The 25146-nt window shown below is 33.4% G+C and overlaps 1 protein-coding gene and 2 long non-coding RNA genes across 9 annotated transcripts; 2 read left to right on the forward strand and 1 right to left on the reverse strand.

Annotated features, from left to right (window-relative positions):
• Positions 1-1572: 1572 nt before the first annotated feature.
• Positions 1573-18048, forward strand: LOC127265282 (uncharacterized). Of its 6 annotated transcripts, XR_007841927.1 has the most exons (11): positions 1573-1669; positions 2477-2674; positions 3689-3892; positions 6708-6905; positions 8520-8723; positions 10728-10925; positions 14528-14731; positions 16146-16349; positions 16550-16750; positions 17353-17846; positions 17917-18048. It is a non-coding gene; the product is annotated as an uncharacterized LOC127265282 (long non-coding RNA). The 6 variants fall into 6 exon arrangements; XR_007841931.1 differs by lacking the exons at positions 1573-1669; positions 2477-2674; positions 3689-3892; ... (3 more) ...; positions 14528-14731; positions 16146-16349 and adding exons at positions 12829-12916; positions 15131-15335; XR_007841929.1 differs by lacking the exons at positions 1573-1669; positions 2477-2674; positions 3689-3892; ... (3 more) ...; positions 14528-14731; positions 16146-16349 and adding an exon at positions 12823-12916.
• Positions 16864-17293, forward strand: LOC127265284 (uncharacterized). The gene is made up of 2 exons (XR_007841933.1): positions 16864-16950; positions 17152-17293. It is a non-coding gene; the product is annotated as an uncharacterized LOC127265284 (long non-coding RNA).
• Positions 17031-25146, reverse strand: LOC127265281 (uncharacterized). Of its 2 annotated transcripts, none has more exons than XM_051295016.1 (12): positions 24864-25146; positions 24496-24670; positions 24228-24395; positions 23464-23557; positions 23048-23118; positions 22495-22546; positions 22154-22202; positions 21843-21983; positions 20852-20971; positions 20514-20721; positions 20163-20266; positions 17031-18800 (listed from the first exon to the last, which is right to left on the reverse strand). In XM_051295016.1, the coding sequence occupies exons 1-10, from the start codon at positions 25058-25060 to the stop codon at positions 20646-20648; spliced, it is 1143 nt and encodes a 380-aa protein (XP_051150973.1). In that variant the 5' UTR covers positions 25061-25146; the 3' UTR covers positions 17031-18800; positions 20163-20266; positions 20514-20645. The 2 variants fall into 2 exon arrangements, with proteins under 2 accessions (XP_051150973.1, XP_051150972.1); XM_051295015.1 differs by having other exon boundaries at positions 20514-20763.

The raw sequence follows: 25146 nt of genomic DNA on the forward strand, positions 1-25146 counted from the left end.
ATTAAAATTCCTTTGTTTTGTCCAAGGGTGATTTGTTATATATATATAAAGATATCATACATACATAGATACAGTTGCAAGAACCACAATCATCTATCTCTATCTCTATCTCTATCTCTATCTCTATCTCTCTCTTGGTTGGTGTCTTGGAGAAAGGTTTTGGGATTTCCGAATGCATTCAGATTTTGAGGGTGCAAAAGATCGGAAGGTTCTTCTATATCCATGGCTTCAATGATCAGTCTCTTCTCTTCTCTAACGCACAAGGTTGGTTCGATTCGGTTCTCCCTTTTCTTTCGGGGGTTTCTTTTATTTCCAATTGAATTCTTGATGATTGATTATGAATTTATCATTGATCTTGATTGGTTTATTCCAATTTTATGTCTTTCCGATTGAATTCTTGATGATTGATTATGAAATTATCATTAATCTTGATTGGTTTATTCCAATTTTATGTCTTTCCGATTGAATTCTTGATGATTGATTATGAATTTATCATTAATCTTGATTGGTTTATTCCAATTTTATGTCTTTCCGATTGAATTATTGATGATTGATTATGAATTTATCATTAATCTTGATTGGTTTATTCCAATTTTATGTCTTTCCGATTGAATTATTGATGATTGATTATGAATTTATCATTAATCTTGATTGGTTTCTTCCAATTTTATGTCTTTCCGATTGAATTCTTGATAATTGATTATGAAATTATCATTAATCCTGATTGGTTTATTCCAATTTTATGTCTTTCCGATTGAATTCTTGATGATTGATTATGAATTTATCATTAATCTTGATTGGTTTATTCCAATTTTATGTCTTTCCGATTGAATTCTTGACGATTGATTATGAAATTATCATTAATCTTGATTGGTTTAGTGCAATTATATGTCTTTCCGATTGAATTCTTGATGATTGATTATGAAATTATCATTAATCTTTATTGGTTTATTCCAATTTTATGTCTTTCCGATTGAATTCTTGATGTTTATTATGAATTTATCATTGATCATGATTAGTTTATTCAAATTTTTTGTCTTTCTCATGGTAACTAATTTTAAGTGTTTGTATTTTGTAAGTAAAGCTTATGGGAGAAGAGAGAATCCGCGAATATGCTTCGAACTCGAACGATATCCCATAATAGGGAGTATTTCCTACTTTTTCTTTTAATTTACGCTTTCCATTTATTTTATTTTCTTGCATATCCCGGGACTTGCATGCATTAATTTTGTTCCTAAATTTTATACTAACTTGTTTTTAAGTGTTTTTATTTTGTAGGTAAAGCTTATGGGAGACGAGAGGATCCGCGGATATCCTTCGAACTCGAAGGATATCCCATAATAGGGAGTATCTCCTACTTTTTCTTTTAATTTACGCTTTCCATTTATTTTATTTTCTTGCATATCCCGGGACTTGCATGCATTAATTTTGTACCTAAATTTTATACTAACTTGTATTTTAAGTGTTTTTATTTTGTAGATAAAGCTTATAGGAGACGAGAGGATCCGCTCGAAGGATATCCCATAATAGGGAGTATCTCCTACTTTTTCTTTTAATTTACGCTTTCCATTAATTTTATTTTCTTGCATATCCCGGGACATACATGCATGCATTAATTTTGTTCCTAAATTTTATACTAACTTGTTTTTTAAGTGTTTTTATTTTGTAGGTAAAGCTTATGGTAGACGAGAGGATCCGCGGATATCCTTCGAACTCGAAGGATATCCCATAGTAGGGAGTATCTCCTACTTTTTCTTTTAATTTACGCTTTCCATTTATTTTATTTTCTTGCATATCCCGGGACTTGCATGCATTAATTTTTTCTTAAATTTTATACTAACTTGTTTTTTAAGTGTTTTATTTTTTAGGTAAAGCTTATGGGAGACGAGAGGATCCGCGGATATCCTTCGAACTCGAAGGATATCCCATAATAAGGAGTATCTCCTACTTTTTCTTTTAATTTACGCTTTCCATTAATTTTATTTTCTTGCATATCCCGGGACTTGCATGCATTAATTTTGTTCCTAAATTTTATACTAACTTGTTTCTTAAGTGTTTTTATTTTGTAGGTAAAGCTTATGGGAGACGAGAGGATCCGCGGATATCCTTCGAACTCGAAGGATATCCCATAATAGGGAGTATCTCCTACTTTTTCTTTTAATTTACGCTTTCCTTTAATTTATTTTCTTGCATATCCCGGGACATACATGCATGCATTAATTTTGTTCCTAAATTTTATACTAACGGTTTTTTAATTGTTATTATTTTGTAAGTAAAGCTTATGGGAGACGAGGGGATCCGCGGATATCCTTCGAAGTCGAAGGATATCCCATAATAGGGAGTATCTCCTACTTTTTCTTTTAATTTACGCATTCCATTAATTTTATTTTCTTGCATATCCCGGGACATACATGCATGCATTAATTTTGTTCCTAAATTTTATACTAACGGTTTTTTAATTGTTTTTATTTTGTAGGTAAAGCTAATGGGAGACGAGAGGATCCGCGGATATCCGTCGAAGGATATCCCATAATAGGGAGTATCTCCTACTTTTTCTTTTAATTTACGCTTTCCATTAGTTTTATTTTCTTGCATATCCCGGGACATACATGCATGCATTAATTTTGTTCCTAAATTTTATACTAACGGTTTTTTTATTGTTTTTATTTTGTAGGTAAAGCTTATGGGAGACGAGAGGATCCGCGGATATCCTTCGAACTCGAAGGATATCCCATAATAGGGAGTATCTCCTACTTTTTCTTTTAATTTACGCTTTCCATTAATTTTATTTTCTTGCATATCCCGGGACATGCATGCATTAATTTTGTTCCTAAATTATATACTAACTTGTTTCTTAAGTGTTTTTATTTTGTAGGTAAAGCTTATGGGAGACAAGAGGATCCGCGGATATTCTTCGAACTCGAAGGATATCCCATAAAAGGGAGTATCTCCTACTTTTTCTTTTAATTTACGCTTTCCATTTATTTTATTTTCTTGCATATCCCGGGACTTGCATGCATAAATTTTGTTGCTAAATTTTATACTAACTTGTTTTTTAAGTGTTTTTATTTTGTAGGTAAAGCTTATGAGAGACGAGAGGATCCGCGGATATCCTTCGAACTCGAAGGATATCCCATAATAGGGAGTATCTCCTACTTTTTCTTTTAATTTACGCTTTCCATTAATTTTATTTTATTGCATATCCCGGGACATACATGCATGCATTAATTTTGTTCCTAAATTTTATACTAACGGTTTTTTAAGTGTTTTTATTTTGTAGGTAAAGCTTATGGGAGACGAGAGGATCCGCGGATATCCTTCGAACTCGAAGGATATCCCATAATAGGGAGTATCTCCTACTTTTTCTTTTAATTTACGCTTTCCATTAATTTTATTTTCTTGCATATCCCGAGACATACATGCATGCATTAATTTTGTTCCTAAATTTTATACTAACGGTTTTTTAATTGTTATTATTTTGTAGGTAAAGCTTATGGGAGACGAGGGGATCCGCGGATATCCTTCGAAGTCGAAGGATATCCCATAATAGGGAGTATCTCCTACTTTTTCTTTTAATTTACGCATTCCATTAATTTTATTTTCTTGCATATCCCGGGACATACATGCATGCATTAATTTTGTTCCTAAATTTTATACTAACGGTTTTTTAATTGTTTTTATTTTGTAGGTAAAGCTTATGGGAGACGAGAGGATCCGCGGATATCCTTCGAAGTCGAAGGATATCCCATAATAGGGAGTATCTCCTACTTTTTCTTTTAATTTACGCTTTCCATTAGTTTTATTTTCTTGCATATCCCGGGACATACATGCATGCATTAATTTTGTTCCTAAATTTTATACTAACGGTTTTTTTATTGTTTTTATTTTGTAGGTAAAGCTTATGGGAGACGAGAGGATCCGCGGATATCCTTCTAACTCGAAGGATATCCCATAATAGGGAGTATCTCCTACTTTTTCTTTTAATTTACGCTTTCCATTTATTTTATTTTCTTGCATATCCCGGGACTTGCATGCATTAATTTTTTCTTAAATTTTATACTAACTTGTTTTTTAAGTGTTTTTATTTTTTAGGTAAAGCTTATGGGAGACGAGAGGATCCGCGGATATCCTTCGAACTCGAAGGATATCCCATAATAGGGAGTATCTCCTACATTTTTCTTTTAATTTACGCTTTCCATTAATTTTATTTTCTTGCATATCCCGGGACTTGCATGCATTAATTTTGTTCCTAAATTTTATACTAACTTGTTTCTTAAGTGTTTTTATTTTGTAGGTAAAGCTTATGGGAGACGAGAGGATCCGCGGATATCCTTCGAACTCGAAGGATATCCCATAAAAGGGAGTATCTCCTACTTTTTCTTTTAATTTACGCTTTCCATTTATTTTATTTTCTTGCATATCCCGGGACATACATGCATGCATAAATTTTGTTGCTAAATTTTATACTAACTTGTTTTTTAAATGTTTTTATTTTGTAGGTAAAGCTTATGAGAGACGAGAGGATCCGCGGATATCCTTCGAACTCGAAGGATATCCCATAATAGGGAGTATCTCCTACTTTTTCTTTTAATTTACGCTTTCCATTAATTTTATTTTCTTGCATATCCCGGGACATACATGCATGCATTAATTTTGTTACTAAATTTTATACTAACGGTTTTTTAAGTGTTTTTATTTTGTAGGTAAAGCTTATGGGAGACGAGAGGATCCGCGGATATCCTTCGAACTCGAAGGATATCCCATAAAAGGGAGTATCTCCTACTTTTTCTTTTAATTTACGCTTTCCATTTATTTTATTTTCTTGCATATCCCGGGACATACATGCATGCATAAATTTTGTTGCTAAATTTTATACTAACTTGTTTTTTAAATGTTTTTATTTTGTAGGTAAAGCTTATGAGAGACGAGAGGATCCGCGGATATCCTTCGAACTCGAAGGATATCCCATAATAGGGAGTATCTCCTACTTTTTCTTTTAATTTACGCTTTCCATTAATTTTATTTTCTTGCATATCCCGGGACATACATGCATGCATTAATTTTGTTACTAAATTTTATACTAACGGTTTTTTAAGTGTTTTTATTTTGTAGGTAAAGCTTATGGGAGACGAGAGGATCCGCGGATATCCTTCGAACTCGAAGGATATCCCATAATAGGGAGTATCTCCTACTTTTTCTTTTAATTTACGCTTTCCATTAATTTTATTTTATTGCATATCCCGGGACATACATGCATGCATTAATTTTGTTCCTAAATTTTATACTAACGGTTTTTTAATTGTTTTTATTTTGTAGGTAAAGCTTATGGGAGACGAGAGGATCCGCGGATATTCGAACGATATCCCATAATAGGGAGTATCTCCTACTTTTTCTTTTAATTTACGCTTCCCATTTATTTTATTTTCTTGCATATCCCGAGACTTGCATGCATTAATTTTGTTCCTAAATTTTATACTAACTTGTTTTTTAAGTGTTTTTATTTTGTAGGTAAAGCTTATGGGAGACGAGAGGATCCGCGGATATCCTTCGAACTCGAAGGATATCCCATAATAGGGAGTATCTCCTACTTTTTCTTTTAATTTACGCTTTCCATTAATTTTATTTTCTTGCATATCCCGGGACATACATGCATGCATTAATTTTGTTCCTAAATTTTATACTAACGGTTTTTTAATTGTTTTTATTTTGTAGGGTAAAGCTTATGGGAGACAAGAGGATCCGCGGATATCCTTCGAGGGAGTATCTCCTACTTTTTCTTTTAATTTACGCTTTCCATTTATTTTATTTTCTTGCATATCCCGGGACTTGCATGCATTAATTTTGTTCCTAAATTTTATACTAACTTGTTTTTTAAGTGTTTTTATTTTGTAGGTAAAGCTTATGGGAGACGAGAGGATCCGCGGATATCCTTCGAACTCGAAGGATATCCCATAATAGGGAGTATCTCCTACTTTTTCTTTTAATTTACGCTTTCCATTAATTTTATTTTCTTGCATATCCCGGGACATACATGCATGCATTAATTTTGTTCCTAAATTTTATACTAACGGTTTTTTAAGTGTTTTTATTTTGTAGGTAAAGCTTATGGGAGACGAGAGGATCCGCGGATATCCTTCGAACTCGAAGGATATCCCATAATAGGGAGTATCTCCTACTTTTTCTTTTAATTTACGCTTTCCATTAATTTTATTTTCTTGCATATCCCGGGACATACATGCATGCATTAATTTTGTTCCTAAATTTTATACTAACGGTTTTTTAAGTGTTTTTATTTTGTAGGTAAAGCTTATGGGAGACGAGAGGATCCGCGGATATCCTTCGAACTCGAAGGATATCCCATAATAGGGAGTATCTCCTACTTTTTCTTTTAATTTACGCTTTCCTTTAATTTATTTTCTTGCATATCCCGGGACATACATGCATGCATTAATTTTGTTCCTAAATTTTATACTAACGGTTTTTTAATTGTTATTATTTTGTAGGTAAAGCTTATGGGAGACGAGGGGATCCGCGGATATCCTTCGAAGTCGAAGGATATCCCATAATAGGGAGTATCTCCTACTTTTTCTTTTAATTTACGCATTCCATTAATTTTATTTTCTTGCATATCCCGGGACATACATACATGCATTAATTTTGTTCCTAAATTTTATACTAACGGTTTTTTAATTGTTTTTATTTTGTAGGTAAAGCTAATGGGAGACGAGAGGATCCGCGGATATCCGTCGAAGGATATCCCATAATAGGGAGTATCTCCTACTTTTTCTTTTAATTTACGCTTTCCATTAGTTTTATTTTCTTGCATATCCCGGGACATACATGCATGCATTAATTTTGTTCCTAAATTTTATACTAACGGTTTTTTTATTGTTTTTATTTTGTAGGTAAAGCTTATGGGAGACGAGAGGATCCGCGGATATCCTTCGAACTCGAAGGATATCCCATAATAGAGAGTATCTCCTACTTTTTCTTTTAATTTACGCTTTCCATTAATTTTATTTTCTTGCATATCCCGGGACATGCATGCATTAATTTTGTTCCTAAATTATATACTAACTTGTTTCTTAAGTGTTTTTATTTTGTAGGTAAAGCTTATGGGAGACAAGAGGATCCGCGGATATTCTTCGAACTCGAAGGATATCCCATAAAAGGGAGTATCTCCTACTTTTTCTTTTAATTTACGCTTTCCATTTATTTTATTTTCTTGCATATCCCGGGACTTGCATGCATAAATTTTGTTGCTAAATTTTATATTAACTTGTTTTTTAAGTGTTTTTATTTTGTAGGTAAAGCTTATGAGAGACGAGAGGATCCGCGGATATCCTTCGAACTCGAAGGATATCCCATAATAGGGAGTATCTCCTACTTTTTCTTTTAATTTACGCTTTCCATTAATTTTATTTTCTTGCATATCCCGGGACATACATGCATGCATTAATTTTGTTCCTAAATTTTATACTAACGGTTTTTTAAGTGTTTTTATTTTGTAGGTAAAGCTTATGGGAGACGAGAGGATCCGCGGATATCCTTCGAACTCGAAGGATATCCCATAATAGGGAGTATCTCCTACTTTTTCTTTTAATTTACGCTTTCCATTAATTTTATTTTCTTGCATATCCCGGGACATACATGCATGCATTAATTTTGTTCCTAAATTTTATACTAACGGTTTTTTAATTGTTATTATTTTGTAGGTAAAGCTAATGGGAGACGAGAGGATCCGCGGATATCCGTCGAAGGATATCCCATAATAGGGAGTATCTCCTACTTTTTCTTTTAATTTACGCTTTCCATTAGTTTTATTTTCTTGCATATCCCGGGACATACATGCATGCATTAATTTTGTTCCTAAATTTTATACTAACGGTTTTTTTATTGTTTTTATTTTGTAGGTAAAGCTTATGGGAGACGAGAGGATCCGCGGATATCCTTCGAACTCGAAGGATATCCCATAATAGGGAGTATCTCCTACTTTTTCTTTTAATTTACGCTTTCCATTAATTTTATTTTCTTGCATATCCCGGGACATGCATGCATTAATTTTGTTCCTAAATTATATACTAACTTGTTTCTTAAGTGTTTTTATTTTGTAGGTAAAGCTTATGGGAGACAAGAGGATCCGCGGATATTCTTCGAACTCGAAGGATATCCCATAAAAGGGAGTATCTCCTACTTTTTCTTTTAATTTACGCTTTCCATTTATTTTATTTTCTTGCATATCCCGGGACTTGCATGCATAAATTTTGTTGCTAAATTTTATATTAACTTGTTTTTTAAGTGTTTTTATTTTGTAGGTAAAGCTTATGAGAGACGAGAGGATCCGCGGATATCCTTCGAACTCGAAGGATATCCCATAATAGGGAGTATCTCCTACTTTTTCTTTTAATTTACGCTTTCCATTAATTTTATTTTCTTGCATATCCCGGGACATACATGCATGCATTAATTTTGTTCCTAAATTTTATACTAACGGTTTTTTAAGTGTTTTTATTTTGTAGGTAAAGCTTATGGGAGACGAGAGGATCCGCGGATATCCTTCGAACTCGAAGGATATCCCATAATAGGGAGTATCTCCTACTTTTTCTTTTAATTTACGCTTTCCATTAATTTTATTTTCTTGCATATCCCGGGACATACATGCATGCATTAATTTTGTTCCTAAATTTTATACTAACGGTTTTTTAATTGTTATTATTTTGTAGGTAAAGCTTATGGGAGACGAGGGGATCCGCGGATATCCTTCGAAGTCGAAGGATATCCCATAATAGGGAGTATCTCCTACTTTTTCTTTTAATTTACGCTTTTCATTTATTTTATTTTCTTGCATATCCCGGGACATACATGCATGCATAAATTTTGTTGCTAAATTTTATACTAACTTGTTTTTTAAATGTTTTTATTTTGTAGGTAAAGCTTATGAGAGACGAGAGGATCCGCGGATATCCTTCGAACTCGAAGGATATCCCATAATAGGGAGTATCTCCTACTTTTTCTTTTAATTTACGCTTTCCATTAATTTTATTTTCTTGCATATCCCGGGACATACATGCATGCATTAATTTTGTTACTAAATTTTATACTAACGGTTTTTTAAGTGTTTTTATTTTGTAGGTAAAGCTTATGGGAGACGAGAGGATCCGCGGATATCCTTCGAACTCGAAGGATATCCCATAATAGGGAGTATCTCCTACTTTTTCTTTTAATTTACGCTTTCCATTAATTTTATTTTATTGCATATCCCGGGACATACATGCATGCATTAATTTTGTTCCTAAATTTTATACTAACGGTTTTTTAATTGTTTTTATTTTGTAGGTAAAGCTTATGGGAGACGAGAGGATCCGCGGATATTCGAACGATATCCCATAATAGGGAGTATCTCCTACTTTTTCTTTTAATTTACGCTTCCCATTTATTTTATTTTCTTGCATATCCCGAGACTTGCATGCATTAATTTTGTTCCTAAATTTTATACTAACTTGTTTTTTAAGTGTTTTTATTTTGTAGGTAAAGCTTATGGGAGACGAGAGGATCCGCGGATATCCTTCGAACTCGAAGGATATCCCATAATAGGGAGTATCTCCTACTTTTTCTTTTAATTTACGCTTTCCATTAATTTTATTTTCTTGCATATCCCGGGACATACATGCATGCATTAATTTTGTTCCTAAATTTTATACTAACGGTTTTTTAATTGTTTTTATTTTGTAGGGTAAAGCTTATGGGAGACAAGAGGATCCGCGGATATCCTTCGAGGGAGTATCTCCTACTTTTTCTTTTAATTTACGCTTTCCATTTATTTTATTTTCTTGCATATCCCGGGACTTGCATGCATTAATTTTGTTCCTAAATTTTATACTAACTTGTTTTTTAAGTGTTTTTATTTTGTAGGTAAAGCTTATGGGAGACGAGAGGATCCGCGGATATCCTTCGAACTCGAAGGATATCCCATAATAGGGAGTATCTCCTACTTTTTCTTTTAATTTACGCTTTCCATTAATTTTATTTTCTTGCATATCCCGGGACATACATGCATGCATTAATTTTGTTCCTAAATTTTATACTAACGGTTTTTTAAGTGTTTTTATTTTGTAGGTAAAGCTTATGGGAGACGAGAGGATCCGCGGATATCCTTCGAACTCGAAGGATATCCCATAATAGGGAGTATCTCCTACTTTTTCTTTTAATTTACGCTTTCCATTAATTTTATTTTCTTGCATATCCCGGGACATACATGCATGCATTAATTTTGTTCCTAAATTTTATACTAACGGTTTTTTAAGTGTTTTTATTTTGTAGGTAAAGCTTATGGGAGACGAGAGGATCCGCGGATATCCTTCGAACTCGAAGGATATCCCATAATAGGGAGTATCTCCTACTTTTTCTTTTAATTTACGCTTTCCTTTAATTTATTTTCTTGCATATCCCGGGACATACATGCATGCATTAATTTTGTTCCTAAATTTTATACTAACGGTTTTTTAATTGTTATTATTTTGTAGGTAAAGCTTATGGGAGACGAGGGGATCCGCGGATATCCTTCGAAGTCGAAGGATATCCCATAATAGGGAGTATCTCCTACTTTTTCTTTTAATTTACGCATTCCATTAATTTTATTTTCTTGCATATCCCGGGACATACATACATGCATTAATTTTGTTCCTAAATTTTATACTAACGGTTTTTTAATTGTTTTTATTTTGTAGGTAAAGCTAATGGGAGACGAGAGGATCCGCGGATATCCGTCGAAGGATATCCCATAATAGGGAGTATCTCCTACTTTTTCTTTTAATTTACGCTTTCCATTAGTTTTATTTTCTTGCATATCCCGGGACATACATGCATGCATTAATTTTGTTCCTAAATTTTATACTAACGGTTTTTTTATTGTTTTTATTTTGTAGGTAAAGCTTATGGGAGACGAGAGGATCCGCGGATATCCTTCGAAGTCGAAGGATATCCCATAATAGGGAGTATCTCCTACTTTTTCTTTTAATTTACGCTTTCCATTAGTTTTATTTTCTTGCATATCCCGGGACATACATGCATGCATTAATTTTGTTCCTAAATTTTATACTAACGGTTTTTTTATTGTTTTTATTTTGTAGGTAAAGCTTATGGGAGACGAGAGGATCCGCGGATATCCTTCGAACTCGAAGGATATCCCATAATAGGGAGTATCTCCTACTTTTTCTTTTAATTTACGCTTTCCATTAATTTTATTTTCTTGCATATCCCGGGACATGCATGCATTAATTTTGTTCCTAAATTATATACTAACTTGTTTCTTAAGTGTTTTTATTTTGTAGGTAAAGCTTATGGGAGACAAGAGGATCCGCGGATATTCTTCGAACTCGAAGGATATCCCATAAAAGGGAGTATCTCCTACTTTTTCTTTTAATTTACGCTTTCCATTTATTTTATTTTCTTGCATATCCCGGGACTTGCATGCATAAATTTTGTTGCTAAATTTTATACTAACTTGTTTTTTAAGTGTTTTTATTTTGTAGGTAAAGCTTATGAGAGACGAGAGGATCCGCGGATATCCTTCGAACTCGAAGGATATCCCATAATAGGGAGTATCTCCTACTTTTTCTTTTAATTTACGCTTTCCATTAATTTTATTTTATTGCATATCCCGGGACATACATGCATGCATTAATTTTGTTCCTAAATTTTATACTAACGGTTTTTTAAGTGTTTTTATTTTGTAGGTAAAGCTTATGGGAGACGAGAGGATCCGCAACTCGAAGGATATCCCATAATAGGGAGTATCTCCTACTTTTTCTTTTAATTTACGCTTTCCATTAATTTTATTTTCTTGCATATCCCGGGACATACATGCATGCATTAATTTTGTTCCTAAATTTTATACTAACGGTTTTTTAATTGTTATTATTTTGTAGGTAAAGCTTATGGGAGACGAGGGGATCCGCGGATATCCTTCGAACTCGAAGGATATCTCATAATAAGGAGTATCTCCTACTTTTTCTTTTAATTTACGCTTTCCATTTATTTTATTTTCTTGCATATCCCGGGACTTGCATGCATTAATTTTGTTCCTAAGTTTTATACTAACTTGTTTTTTTAGTGTTTTTATTTTGTAGGTAAAGCTTATGGGAGACGAGAGGATCCGCGGATATCCTTCGAACTCGAAGGATATCCCATAAAAGGGAGTATCTCCTACTTTTTCTTTTAATTTACGCTTTCCATTTATTTTATTTTCTTGCATATCCCGGGACTTGCATGCATAAATTTTTTCTTAAATTTTATACTAACTTGTTTTTTAAGTGTTTTTATTTTGTAGGTAAAGCTTATGGGAGACGAGAGGATCCGCGGATATCCTTCGAACTCGAAGGATATCCCATAATAGGGAGTATCTCCTATTTTTTCTTTTAATTTACGCTTTCCATTAATTTTATTTTCTTGCATATCCCGGGACATACATGCATGCATTAATTTTGTTCCTAAATTTTATACTAACGGTTTTTTAATTGTTTTTATTTTGTAGGTAAAGCTTATGGGAGACGAGAGGATCCGCGGATATCCTTCGAACTCGAAGTATATCCCATAATAGGGAGTATCTCCTACTTTTTCTTTTAATTTACGCTTTCCATTAATTTTATTTTCTTGCATATCCCGGGACATACATGCATGCATTAATTTTGTTCCTAAATTTTATACTAACGGTTTTTTAATTGTTTTTATTTTGTAGGGTAAACCTTATGGGAGACAAGAGGATCCGCGGATATCCTTCGAGGGAGTATCTCCTACTTTTTCTTTTAATTTACGCTTTCAATTTATTTTATTTTCTTGCATATCCCGGGACTTGCATGCATTAATTTTGTTCCTAAATTTTATACTAACTTGTTTTTTAAGTGTTTTTATTTTGTAGGTAAAGCTTATGGGAGACGAGAGGATCCGCGGATATCCTTCGAACTCGAAGGATATCCCATAATTGGGAGTATCTCCTACTTTTTCTTTTAATTTACACTTTCCATTAATTTTATTTTCTTGCATATCCCGGGACATACATGCATGCATTAATTTTGTTCCTAAATTTTATACTAACGGTTTTTTAATTGTTTTTATTTTGTAGGTAAAGCTTATGGGAGACGAGAGGATCCGCGGATATTCGAACGATATCCCATAATAGGGAGTATCTCCTACTTTTTCTTTTAATTTACGCTTCCCATTTATTTTATTTTCTTGCATATCCCGGGACTTGCATGCATTAATTTTGTTCCTAAATTTTATACTAACTTGTTTCTTAAGTGTTTTTATTTTGTAGGTAAAGCTTATGGGAGACGAGAGGATCCGCGGATATCCTTCGAACTCGAAGGATATCCCATAATAGGGAGTAACTCCTACTTTTTCTTTTAATTTACGCTTTCCATTTATTTTATTTTCTTGCATATCCCGGGACTTGCATGCATTAATTTTTTCTTAAATTTTATACTAACTTGTTTTTTAAGTGTTTTTATTTTTTAGGTAAAGCTTATGGGAGACGAGAGGATCCGCGGATATCCTTCGAACTCGAAGGATATCCCATAATAGGGAGTATCTCCTACATTTTTCTTTTAATTTACGCTTTCCATTAATTTTATTTTCTTGCATATCCCGGGACTTGCATGCATTAATTTTGTTCCTAAATTTTATACTAACTTGTTTCTTAAGTGTTTTTATTTTGTAGGTAAAGCTTATGGGAGACGAGAGGATCCGCGGATATCCTTCGAACTCGAAGGATATCCCATAAAAGGGAGTATCTCCTACTTTTTCTTTTAATTTACGCTTTCCATTTATTTTATTTTCTTGCATATCCCGGGACATACATGCATGCATAAATTTTGTTGCTAAATTTTATACTAACTTGTTTTTTAAATGTTTTTATTTTGTAGGTAAAGCTTATGAGAGACGAGAGGATCCGCGGATATCCTTCGAACTCGAAGGATATCCCATAATAGGGAGTATCTCCTACTTTTTCTTTTAATTTACGCTTCCCATTTATTTTATTTTCTTGCATATCCCGGGACATACATGCATGCATTAATTTTGTTCCTAAATTTTATACTAACGGTTTTTTAAGTGTTTTTATTTTGTAGGTAAAGCTTATGGGAGACGAGAGGATCCGCGGATATCCTTCGAACTCCAAGGATATCCCATAATAGGGAGTATTTCCTACTTTTTCTTTTAATTTACGCTTTCCATTAATTTTATTTTCTTGCATATCCCGGGACATACATGCATGCATTAATTTTGTTCCTAAATTTTATACTAACGGTTTTTTAATTGTTTTTATTTTGTAGGTAAAGCTTATGGGAGACGAGAGGATCCGCGGATATCCTTCGAAGTCGAAGGATATCCCATAATAGGGAGTATCTCCTACTTTTTCTTTTAATTTACGCATTCCATTTATTTTATTTTCTTGCATATCCCGGGACTTGCATGCATAAATTTTTTCTTAAATTTTATACTAACTTGTTTTTTAAGTGTTTTTATTTTGTAGGTAAAGCTTATGGGAGACGAGAGGATCCGCGGATATCCTTCGAACTCGAAGGATATCCCATAATAGGGAGTATCTCCTACTTTTTCTTTTAATTTACGCTTTCCATTAATTTTATTTTCTTGCATATCCCGGGACATACATGCATGCATTAATTTTGTTCCTAAATTTTATACTAACGGTTTTTTAATTGTTTTTATTTTGTAGGTAAAGCTTATGGGAGACGAGAGGATCCGCGGATATCCTTCGAACTCGAAGTATATCCCATAATAGGGAGTATCTCCTACTTTTTCTTTTAATTTACGCTTTCCATTAATTTTATTTTCTTGCATATCCCGGGACATACATGCATGCATTAATTTTGTTCCTAAATTTTATACTAACGGTTTTTTAAGTGTTTTTATTTTGTAGGTAAAGCTTATGGGAGACGAGAGGATCCGCGGATATCCTTCGAAGGATATCCCATAATAGGGAGTATCTCCTACTTTTTCTTTTAATTTACGCATTCCATTTTTTTTATTTTCTTGCATATCCCGGGACTTGCATGCATTAATTTTGTTCCTAAATTTTATACTAACTTGTATTTTAAGTGTTTTTATTTTATAGGTAAAGCTTATGGGAGACGAGAGGATCCGCGGATATCCTTCGAACTCGAAGGATATCCCATAATAGGGAGTATCTCATACTTTTTCTTTTAATTTACGCTTTCCATTAATTTTATTTTCTTGCATATCCCGGGACATACATGCATGCATTAATTTTGTTCCTAAATTTTATACTAACTTGTTTTTTAATTGTTTTTATTTTGTAGGTAAAGCTTATGGGAGACGAGAGGATCCGCGGATATCCTTCGAACTCGAAGTATATCCCATAATAGGGAGTATCTCCTACTTTTTCTTTTAATTTACGCTTTCCATTAATTTTATTTTCTTGCATATCCCGGGACATACATGCATGCATTAATTTTTCTCCTAAATTTTATACTAACGGTTTTTTAATTGTTTTTATTTTGTAGGTAAAGCTTATGGGAGACGAGAGGATCCGCGGATATCCTTCGAAGTCGAAGGATATCCCATAATAGGGAGTATCTCCTACTTTTTCTTTTAATTTACGCTTTCCATTTATTTTATTTTCTTGCATATCCCGGGACTTGCATGCATTAATTTTGTTCCTAAGTTTTATACTAACTTGTTTTTTTAGTGTTTTTATTTTGTAGGTAAAGCTTATGGGAGACGAGAGGATCCGCAGATATCCTTCGAACTCGAAGGATATCCCATAAAAGGGAGTATCTCCTACTTTTTCTTTTAATTTACGCTTTGCATTAATTTTATTTTCTTGTATATCCCGGGACTTGTATGCATAAATTTTGATCCCAAATTTTATACTAACTTGTTTTTTAAGTGTTTTTATTTTGTAGGTAAAGCTTATGGGAGACGAGAGGATCCGCGGATATCCTTCGAACTCGAAGGATATCCCATAATAGGGAGTATCTCCTACTTTTTCTTTTAATTTACGCTTTCCATTAGTTTTATTTTCTTGCATATCCCGGGACATACATGCATGCATTAATTTTGTTACTAAATTTTATACTAACGGTTTTTTAATTGTTTTTATTTTGTAGGTAAAGCTTATGGCAGACGAGAGGATCCGCGGATATCCATCGAATTCGAAGGATATCCCATAATAGGGAGTATCTCCTACTTTTTCTTTTAATTTACGCTTTCCATTAATTTTATTTTCTTGCATATCCCGGGACATACATGCATGCATTAATTTTGTTCCTAAATTTTATACTAACGGTTTTTTAATTGTTTTTATTTTGTAGGTAAAGCTTATGGGAGACGAGAGGATCCGCGGATATCCTTCGAGTTCGAAGGATATCCCATAATAGGGAGTATCTCCTACTTTTTCTTTTAATTTACGCTTTCCATTTATTTTATTTTATTGCATATCCCGTGACTTGCATGCATTAATTTTTTCTTAAATTTTATACTAACTTGTTTTTTAAGTGTTTTTATTTTTTAGGTAAAGCTTATGGGAGACGAGAGGATCCGCGGATATCCTTCGAACTCGAAGGATATCCCATAATAGGGAGTATCTCCTACTTTTTCTTTTAATTTACGCTTTCCATTTATTTTATTTTCTTGCATATCCCGGGACTTGCATGCATTAATTTTGTACCTAAATTTTATACTAACTTGTATTTTAAGTGTTTTTATTTTGTAGGTAAAGCTTATGGGAGACGAGAGGATCCGCGGATATTCTTCGACTCGAAGGATATCCCATAATATGGAGTATCTCCTACATTTTCTTTTAATTTATGTTTTCCATTTATTTTATTTTCTTGCATATCCCGGGACTTGCATGCATTAATTTTGTTCCTAAATTTTATACTAACTTGTTTTTTAAGTGTTTTTAGTTTGTAGGTAAAGCTTATGGGAGACGAGAGGATCCGCGGATATCCTTCGAACTCGAAGGATATCCCATAATAGGGAGTATCTCCTACTTTTTCTTTTAATTTACGCTTTCCATTTATTTTATTTTCTTGTATATTGCAGGACTTGCATGCATTAATTTTTTTCCTAAATTTTATACTAACTTGTTTTTTAAGTATTTTTATTTTGTAGGTAAAGCTTATGGGAGACGAGAGGATCCGCGGATATCCTTCGAACTCGAAGGATATCCCATAATAGGGAGTATCTCCTACATTTTCTTTTAATTTACGCTTTCCATTTATTTTATTTTCTTGCATATCCCGGGACTTGTATGCATTAATTTTGTTCCGAAATTTTATACTAACTTGTTTTTTAAGTGTTTTTATTTTATAGGTAAAGCTTATGGGAGACGAGAGGATCCGCGGATATCCTTCGAACTCGAAGGATATCCCATAATAGGGAGTATCTCCTACTTTTTCTTTTAATTTACGCTTTCCATTTATTTTATTTTCTTGCATATCCCGGGACTTGCATGCATTAATTTTGTTCCTAAATTTTTTACTAACTTGTTTTTTAAGTGTTTTTATTTTGTAGGTAAAGCTTATGGGAGACGAGAGGATCCGCGGATATCCTTCGAACTCGAAGGATATTGACCGAACCCATAATAGAGAGTATCTCCTACTTTTTCTTTTAATCTACGCTTTCCATTTATTTTATTTTCTTGCATATAGTAATAGAATCATCTTTACGTCCCGGGACTTGCATGTTTTAATTTTGTTCCTAAATTTTATACTAACTTGTTTTTTAGTATTTTTAATTTGTAGGTAAAGCTTGTGTGGAGACGATAGGATCCGCAAAGATCCTTCGATCTCGATTTCAAATCGAAGGTAAGTGATTTTATTATTATTTTGTTGTTTCCTATACTTATATACTAATTTCCAGTTAAAATCTTTTTAGATGCATACGAGAGGGAGTGGCCGGACGATCGGACGTCCGAATACATCATAGGGAGTAATTCGTCCATTTGCTTTTACATTTATGCATTGAATTTAATTTAGCATTATGCATATAGAAATATATTTACTTTTACGTCCCGGGACTTTATCCTAACTTATTTTTTAGTGTATTTAGTTTGTAGGTAAAATTTATGTAGAGTCTACTACTATCCAATCCATATACGACACGAAAAATAAAAATTTTGGTCTAAAAATTAGATCCAAACTATATAAAGGTCGGGCCAGCCCAGCATGGTTGAATAACCAAACCGTTTCGAGGTCTATGCAAATTTTTACGTGCTAGGCACGGTCCAAATTATTAAAATAAGGTAAGTAAAAATATTTTTTTAATATTATATTAACTTTAACATAAAATTAATAATTAATTATTATTTAGTTTCTTAATTATCAATAAAAATATTTTCGTAATTATATCAATTTAGATTAATATAATTTATTGTTTAATAAAAGAAGACAATTTATTTTTAAAATCTGGGCTGGGCTGGTATGGCCCGGTATAATTTGAAACCGGGCTATGCCTTGGTTTGGATTTTCAACCCCAATGCATAATCAAGCCGGGCCTATGGGCTTGAATTTTAAAACGGCCCGCGCCAACCCAAAAAAATATTACTCCCTCCCTCGCAAAAAATGCACAAATTTTTTGCGTGGCGGGGGGAGCAATACCAGCTTTAAATTGCCACATTTTTTTTAAAAAAAATATGATATAACTTTCTCAAATAATGGAAGCAAGATACCTTGAAATATGAATCCACCGATATGCTGAAGCCTTTTCCTTTAAATCCACCGATAGGCTGAAACCTTTTCCAGCAATAATTTTGTATCGAACTGCAATGGTGCATCAGAGAAGTCATCTCTCAATACTTTTACGTATACCTTTTGAAAGTAAGATATTTAAGTAAAGAAAACACAAATCATGCTTACACTAGTCTTTCATATAACAGTTATTATGAAATTGTCCAAAGCATTATTATTGCGAAATACAATTCATCAAATTCTCAAAACTAAGACTACTTAGTAACAACTCGCAAACAATATGTTCATAACTCAGGGGAAGAAAAAAAATGCCCGTGAAAAATTTATTAAGCACAGCATGACAACTATTTTAAACGTTTTAAATAAAATTTGACTCATTTGCCTTATGAAAATATGTTCAACAATTAGTGGACAAAAAATTAATGTTCACACATACATCCACATGAATACTAGAAATCATATTACTCTTTTTGGATATTTTTTAATTATAAAATTCAAAATGTAACAAAAAGTACATATTCATTTAAGTAACAGGTTGCAATACTTCAAACACACATTCGACTACGCATACCTGCAACGTCCCTGGGATTATTTGTAATAGTTTTATTTGTAAGAGGAAATAAAATATATTAATTGAGAAGATAAATATTGCATTCAAATAATATAATTTAGATAAAAGAAATTTTTTAATCCTCTTCGCTTTACTTTTTATTTGCAATAGTTTTATAATTGTTTTTTAATTATAAAATAGAAAAAAAAAATGAAGCTATAATATTTTTTTAAAAAAATCAGAATATTTCACATTAAAAACAATATATAATAAATACTAACCTTCTACTAAAAAACTACGGTCATATTTGGGTTGTGAACGAAAATTAAATAATATTGATATTATATTGATAGTTGGTAAAAAATATGAGTATAAAAAGTAATAGCATTTGTGTAACAATAATGAAAAAATAAGATTAAATCTTGCAGGATTTTACATGCTCCCGAAGTACGTCCGATCACTAGTGATTTCATTAGTATTATAAATATAAAAATATTAAAAAATTATTTCTAAAAATAAATAGAAATAAAACGGTCATAGTTTAAAAGATTTTTTTTTTCGTAATGATTTCACTAGTATTATAGTAATATATATATATAATATGAATAATTTTTAATTATAAAGATTTTTTAAAAAAAAAATTACTTGTAAAAATAAATAGAGACCATAACGGTCATAATATAATAATAAGATTTTAAAAGATCTTATGACTAATGGTTTCCTTAATTACTATCACCAACAGACTTGGATTGGGCAAGAACAAAGAATGAAGGAAAGGTAGACGAGTTAGGGATAGAGATAGAGATGGAGAGAAGAGATGGTGATGGAGATGGAAATGGAAAGTATTCTTAATAAAATGAGAAAGTCGAGAGTTAGTTACTTACTTGAGTAGGCAGAGAGCAGAGAGCATTGCAGCGCATATTTCCCCTACGGAACGAGTGATGCATATACATACCCCACCCCTCCTCAGCAATGCCCATTCACTCCGCTGCAGAGAAAAGAAAGGAAACACATATAATATAACATGCAATACTTTTGTTTTTTTACAGCAAAACAAAACTTAAGTCGACACGACGAGACCATCAAAAATCAATTTATATAAATGATGGAATGAATGAATTAAAAACTGCATTGTGACTGACATTCATGCATTGTGACTGATGCTCTCTTACCGAATCATGTGACTTTTTAAGAGATTAAGGAAATCATGGCAAAGAGATCAAGGAAATCTTCACCTTCTTCTTTGGTAGATGCCATAAACAATAGTAGCAGCTGAAGTGATGCTCAATATAATAACCACAATCCAGGTGGCATCTCTTTTTGGTTTAACTTTAACTGTATCAAGCCCACTTGGTGGGTTGTGGCTATCAAATAAGGCCGCACTTGATTTGCCAATAGTAGTACCCATTTGGCATCTCGAACCTTCCTATTTGGATTGCTTCCCTTATTGTTCGGAAAAATCCGAGGTAATGGTGGGTGTTGTGGTTGAGAACATTTGAGATGGACAAATAGTTATAAAATGATGGACAAAAATAATGTGCAAGTGATGGAACAAGGAGTCGATGATTCGTACATTTCTAATAGAATCTGCGCCAGCATTTCGTGCACGTTGAACAGATGGTTTATGCAAGCCTTTGTATGATTCTTACATGTGTAGCACTTGCAATCCTCGACGATAGGCGATGTGTCTTTCCTGTAGAAATGAATATCGAAAAGCCACATAAATTGTGTGATCCTTTTTTACTACACGAGTGAGATCTCATATAAACACTAATCAATGATCGACAAAGAGACGAGAGTAATGTAATTGCAGCAAACACAAGTACTTTTTTTAGCATATCTAGTTGATGTTGAAATTTAAATTTTTACGCTAAGCCAACACAGCATCTAAGCACTTAATCGATGTTCCAAAAAAAAAAAACTATCTCCCATTTGCAAGAATATCCAAATCTCAATCATTCCCTTTCTATTCCAATTAAACATATCATGCTACAATAGTTACACCATAGAAATTATTCATTTGATTGAATGCCGATGCCATGCTACTATAGCATCTAGTAGTGCATGCATACTACAAATATAATATAACTAAAATTTTGCATTCAATATCTTATATTCTCTTTGTCATCCAAATATATGTCACACTTTCTTTTTTGGAATAAATATTCCCATTTATCATTTTAGTAAAAAAATTTTTTATCATTCTTGCATTTTTTTCACTATAAAAGTCGAATCGTATCAATTACTAATTAAAAACTTATGCCCAAATGTTTGACCATACAATTCGATGACGAAGAAAGTACTATTCATTTATGGGAATAAAAGAAAAAAACACTCACCCCAAAAAACACACTTTTTATCCTTTAAAGAAGTTACCGAGAAACAGAGTCAATAGTTCCCATTCCAAGAGAAGTTTAGCTAATGATCGACAACATTTAGGTTCGTAGTAAACATAGGTTTAATATGGCATTACTAGTTTTTATTGTATATCACAGGTTTATGACGGCGGCAAAGTTAGTTGAGAATTTGATGGAAAAAAATTGAACAAGCAAAAGATGAATGACCTGTAAATTGTTGCTTTTAGATTGATCTTGGTGCCGTCACTACCAGTAAGTTCAGTTAGCTGATCACAAACATCGTGTTTCTTGTTTTCCGCAGAAGCAAATGTAAGGGCAAATCCTCCAAGTGTAAGATGGTAAACATATCTGTTGGAGATTGAACTTCATATCAGAATTTTACCCAAAGAATGATCACGATAGAATCTATATGCTATATAACTATCCGACATGATAAAAAAAGTTGGCATGATTGTAGTTTTCCTTTTTCTTTTGGGCAAGATTGAAGCGTTAAATAGAGTTAAGGATTGGTACCGTACGTCGAGTCAAATAGGTCAACCCCAACAGCAACACCTTGCAAGATTTCCTCTGAAATTTTAAAAACAGAAGATATTCATTGCCGAGGAATTTCATGGTGGTATATGAATAAGGCCATAAACGAACTCCTCCTAACTTAAAACGTTCAAAGGTTTAATGGCCCATTTAGTGGATAATCGTGAACACAGTTTGCATACATCAAATTAAACCAAGTACTGTGATTCTATAACCAATAAATGGTGTCATGCTGGTTGTGCGATAAGCAAAAACAGAGCCCAAGACATAGAGACTTGGCAAAACAAGAGGAACAACGTATAATAGTAATATCAAGACTAAAAATTACCATGAAGCCCAAGACCACAAATCTGACGGGGTTTGTTTTCTGGTAAATGTTCCTGCGTTTTCAAGTAAAGAGACACCAAATCAACACTGAATTTCCAACACAGATAAGAAAAAAAATAAAATTACAAAGGAAATGGAACAATAGGAATATCATAGCAAATTGAGATGAGATGACAAACTATGCAATTCGTCTGGCACTTGGTCATTGGAAATTTGTCATAGAATATAATGGTTTCCCAGAAATAGTACATAAAAGTTACAAAAATTATGATATGCACAGATATTGTTGTAGAGATACATATATATAGATATAGTAATATTAGATTGCATACACAATTCTATCTTGGTGGTGCCAGTTTTGTCACTGTTGCACAAGTTTATCTTAAGATGCAAATCAAATATGATAAAGCAACAAATTTCTGGTTAAATACTTATGCGAGATGACATGGAATTTCGATACCCTTTGCTTGACATGAAAGTTATAAATATGATAAATTTGATATACTGCTCCACTGAAGCAACACGCTATTGATGGAGACGAGATAAATACATACAATAATAGCACGGAGAAGAGCAGGGCGATCATCCAGACTTTCCCCAAGGCCAAAGCCTCCTATGCAGAATCCTATACAATACAATTTCTTGTAAGTAAATATAATGAAAATGGCAGGTTTGAAATCATACAATAAGCATTACAGCCTAAAAAGACGAGGAAATGTTGAGCTGAATATTGAATATTTGAGTAGGTTTGACAGTAGTCATATTTTATTTTATCTCGTAATTTATTACATTTTTCTTCAAAGATTAAATCTCTCATATGAAATAATGAATATACATATATATATATATATATATAACTTGTTGTAGCTTTTGCATTTCTTTATAATGTGAAATAATATGATTGGCTCACAAGTCGGCATCATCTATAAATTTCCAGAAATCCTCAAAAGACATAAGTTGTTATGAACACCTGACACATTTCGCTTTGCAACTTCTTCTGCACAGCACTTCCGTTCATCAATTCGTGAGCCTCCCACAATTGTCCCAAATGCAGCTCCGCCTGTCTACATTTCAGAATTAACATATGCAGTACTGCATTTAATTCACCATTACTGCATTTAATTCACCAATATCAAGTTATAAGTCAGTTAATTAATTACAAATATATCACAATTCTGCTACCAAATTAAATGCCTAAAACACAAGCCGAGGTTTTTACAATGTTTTCAACCATTTCCATGTGCCCATGGACCACTTTCCAGACTCGTAGGATGAACAATTTAATATGAAAAGAGGAGCTACCAGATTGCTGGTAAAAATGCTTTTCTCGATTTAAAGTCAACAACTCATTCAAATGAAATGATGCATTTCCTGATTTATCTAACCTCGTCTCTGGTTTGATGAAATAAGGCCAAATTAGGAGGCAATCAACTGCTTTTGGTATTCACTGGCTAGTTCAACTTAAGTGTCTCTATATTAACAACAAATCAATGAGCAATGTTCTCACACAATTCACAAGATAATCATCCCTGTCTTGCACATATTCTGTGCATTGAAAAAATTGAAAACCAACACAGCACATTCGCCTATGATAACTTTCTCATTTCATAGGTTCCAATTATAAGTGTCGGCTGATGCGAAAGTAACCATATCATAACTCCCTAAAAGGTATCTTCACTTGCTCATTAAATCAAAGTAAATAACCTGATAAATAGGAACACATTTAGCACGTACATTGGAAGCAAGATCCGACGGTAGGCATTCATCAAGCCATCTCACAGTTCGATCAACCGAGGCTCTGTTTCTCTTTTCAGAAACCCATGCAGGGACTTCATCTGCCAATGTGGACCATATATCCGGCTTCATCGATGAAATCATTTCCATATACTGCTTTGGTTTCATCTGTCAAAATCCCATCCGTCAAGAAAATTGAACATAGCAGCACTGAACAACACTACCACAAGATTGAGTGAAAAAACACTTTGAAACATAAGTTTTTTACCAGCAGTCGACCACAAGGAGTCTCGAAAGAAGCTCCCAGCCTGTTAGCGCTCTGGTAATCCGGCAAGGATATAATTGAATCCCTCGGGACGGCCACAAACACATGATCTTTCAAACCAAGCATCTGATGCAGCCCTCCCAATTCGGATATCGTTTTCATAGAGATTCCTTCTGCGCTGCAAAATGCATCGAAAATCAAGGTAACAATCGACACTAACTACAATTCAAATTCTGTCCAATTCCTCGATCATACACCATCACGAATACCTAATCCGCAATCCGGAAACGTCGCGCCACACAGCTAAATAGAACATAAGTAAACAAAATCAAAGAAAAAACAGAAAGAAGAAGATGATTAAAGTGACGCACAAGTGAAGAGGACTAAATTGGAGGAGGCGAGAGTCCGGCGACGGGAGAGTAGACAGCAGGTCAGGGGAAATGAAGGAAGGCAAACCCTTGCGTGTAGTGAGGAGGAGAGCTGGAGTTTCCAAACAACAGCTGCCGCCGACCTGCAGTACCCCCGCCCGAGCTCCGCCCTTGCTCCATGCCTTCACGCTGAATTTCATCGCCTTCACCGCCGTCTCCGCCGCCTCCAGCCTGTACGGTTACCCAGGTCGCAGCCTGCGGATTCGTGCAGTTTGGCCGTTCGTAA

The sequence above is a fragment of the Andrographis paniculata genome, unplaced genomic scaffold, assembly GCF_009805555.1.
Source record: "Andrographis paniculata isolate CXL003 unplaced genomic scaffold, ASM980555v1 Contig72END, whole genome shotgun sequence".
Lineage (NCBI taxonomy): Eukaryota > Viridiplantae > Streptophyta > Magnoliopsida > Lamiales > Acanthaceae > Andrographis > Andrographis paniculata.

What these genes read in the sequence shown, in the direction of transcription:
- LOC127265281 (XM_051295015.1), bottom strand. Translation starts at nt 25,060, where the DNA reads ATGAAATTCAGCGTGAAGGCATGGAGCAAGGGCGGAGCTCGGGCGGGG. An exon ending in CTCCTTGTGGTCGACTGCTG is followed by an intron (nt 24,396 to 24,495) that starts GTAAAAAACTTA and finishes GGATTTTGACAG; the next exon opens with ATGAAACCAAAGCAGTATAT. An exon ending in GCGCAGATTCTATTAGAAAT is followed by an intron (nt 20,764 to 20,851) that starts GTACGAATCATC and finishes AAATGTTCTCAA; the next exon opens with CCACAACACCCACCATTACC.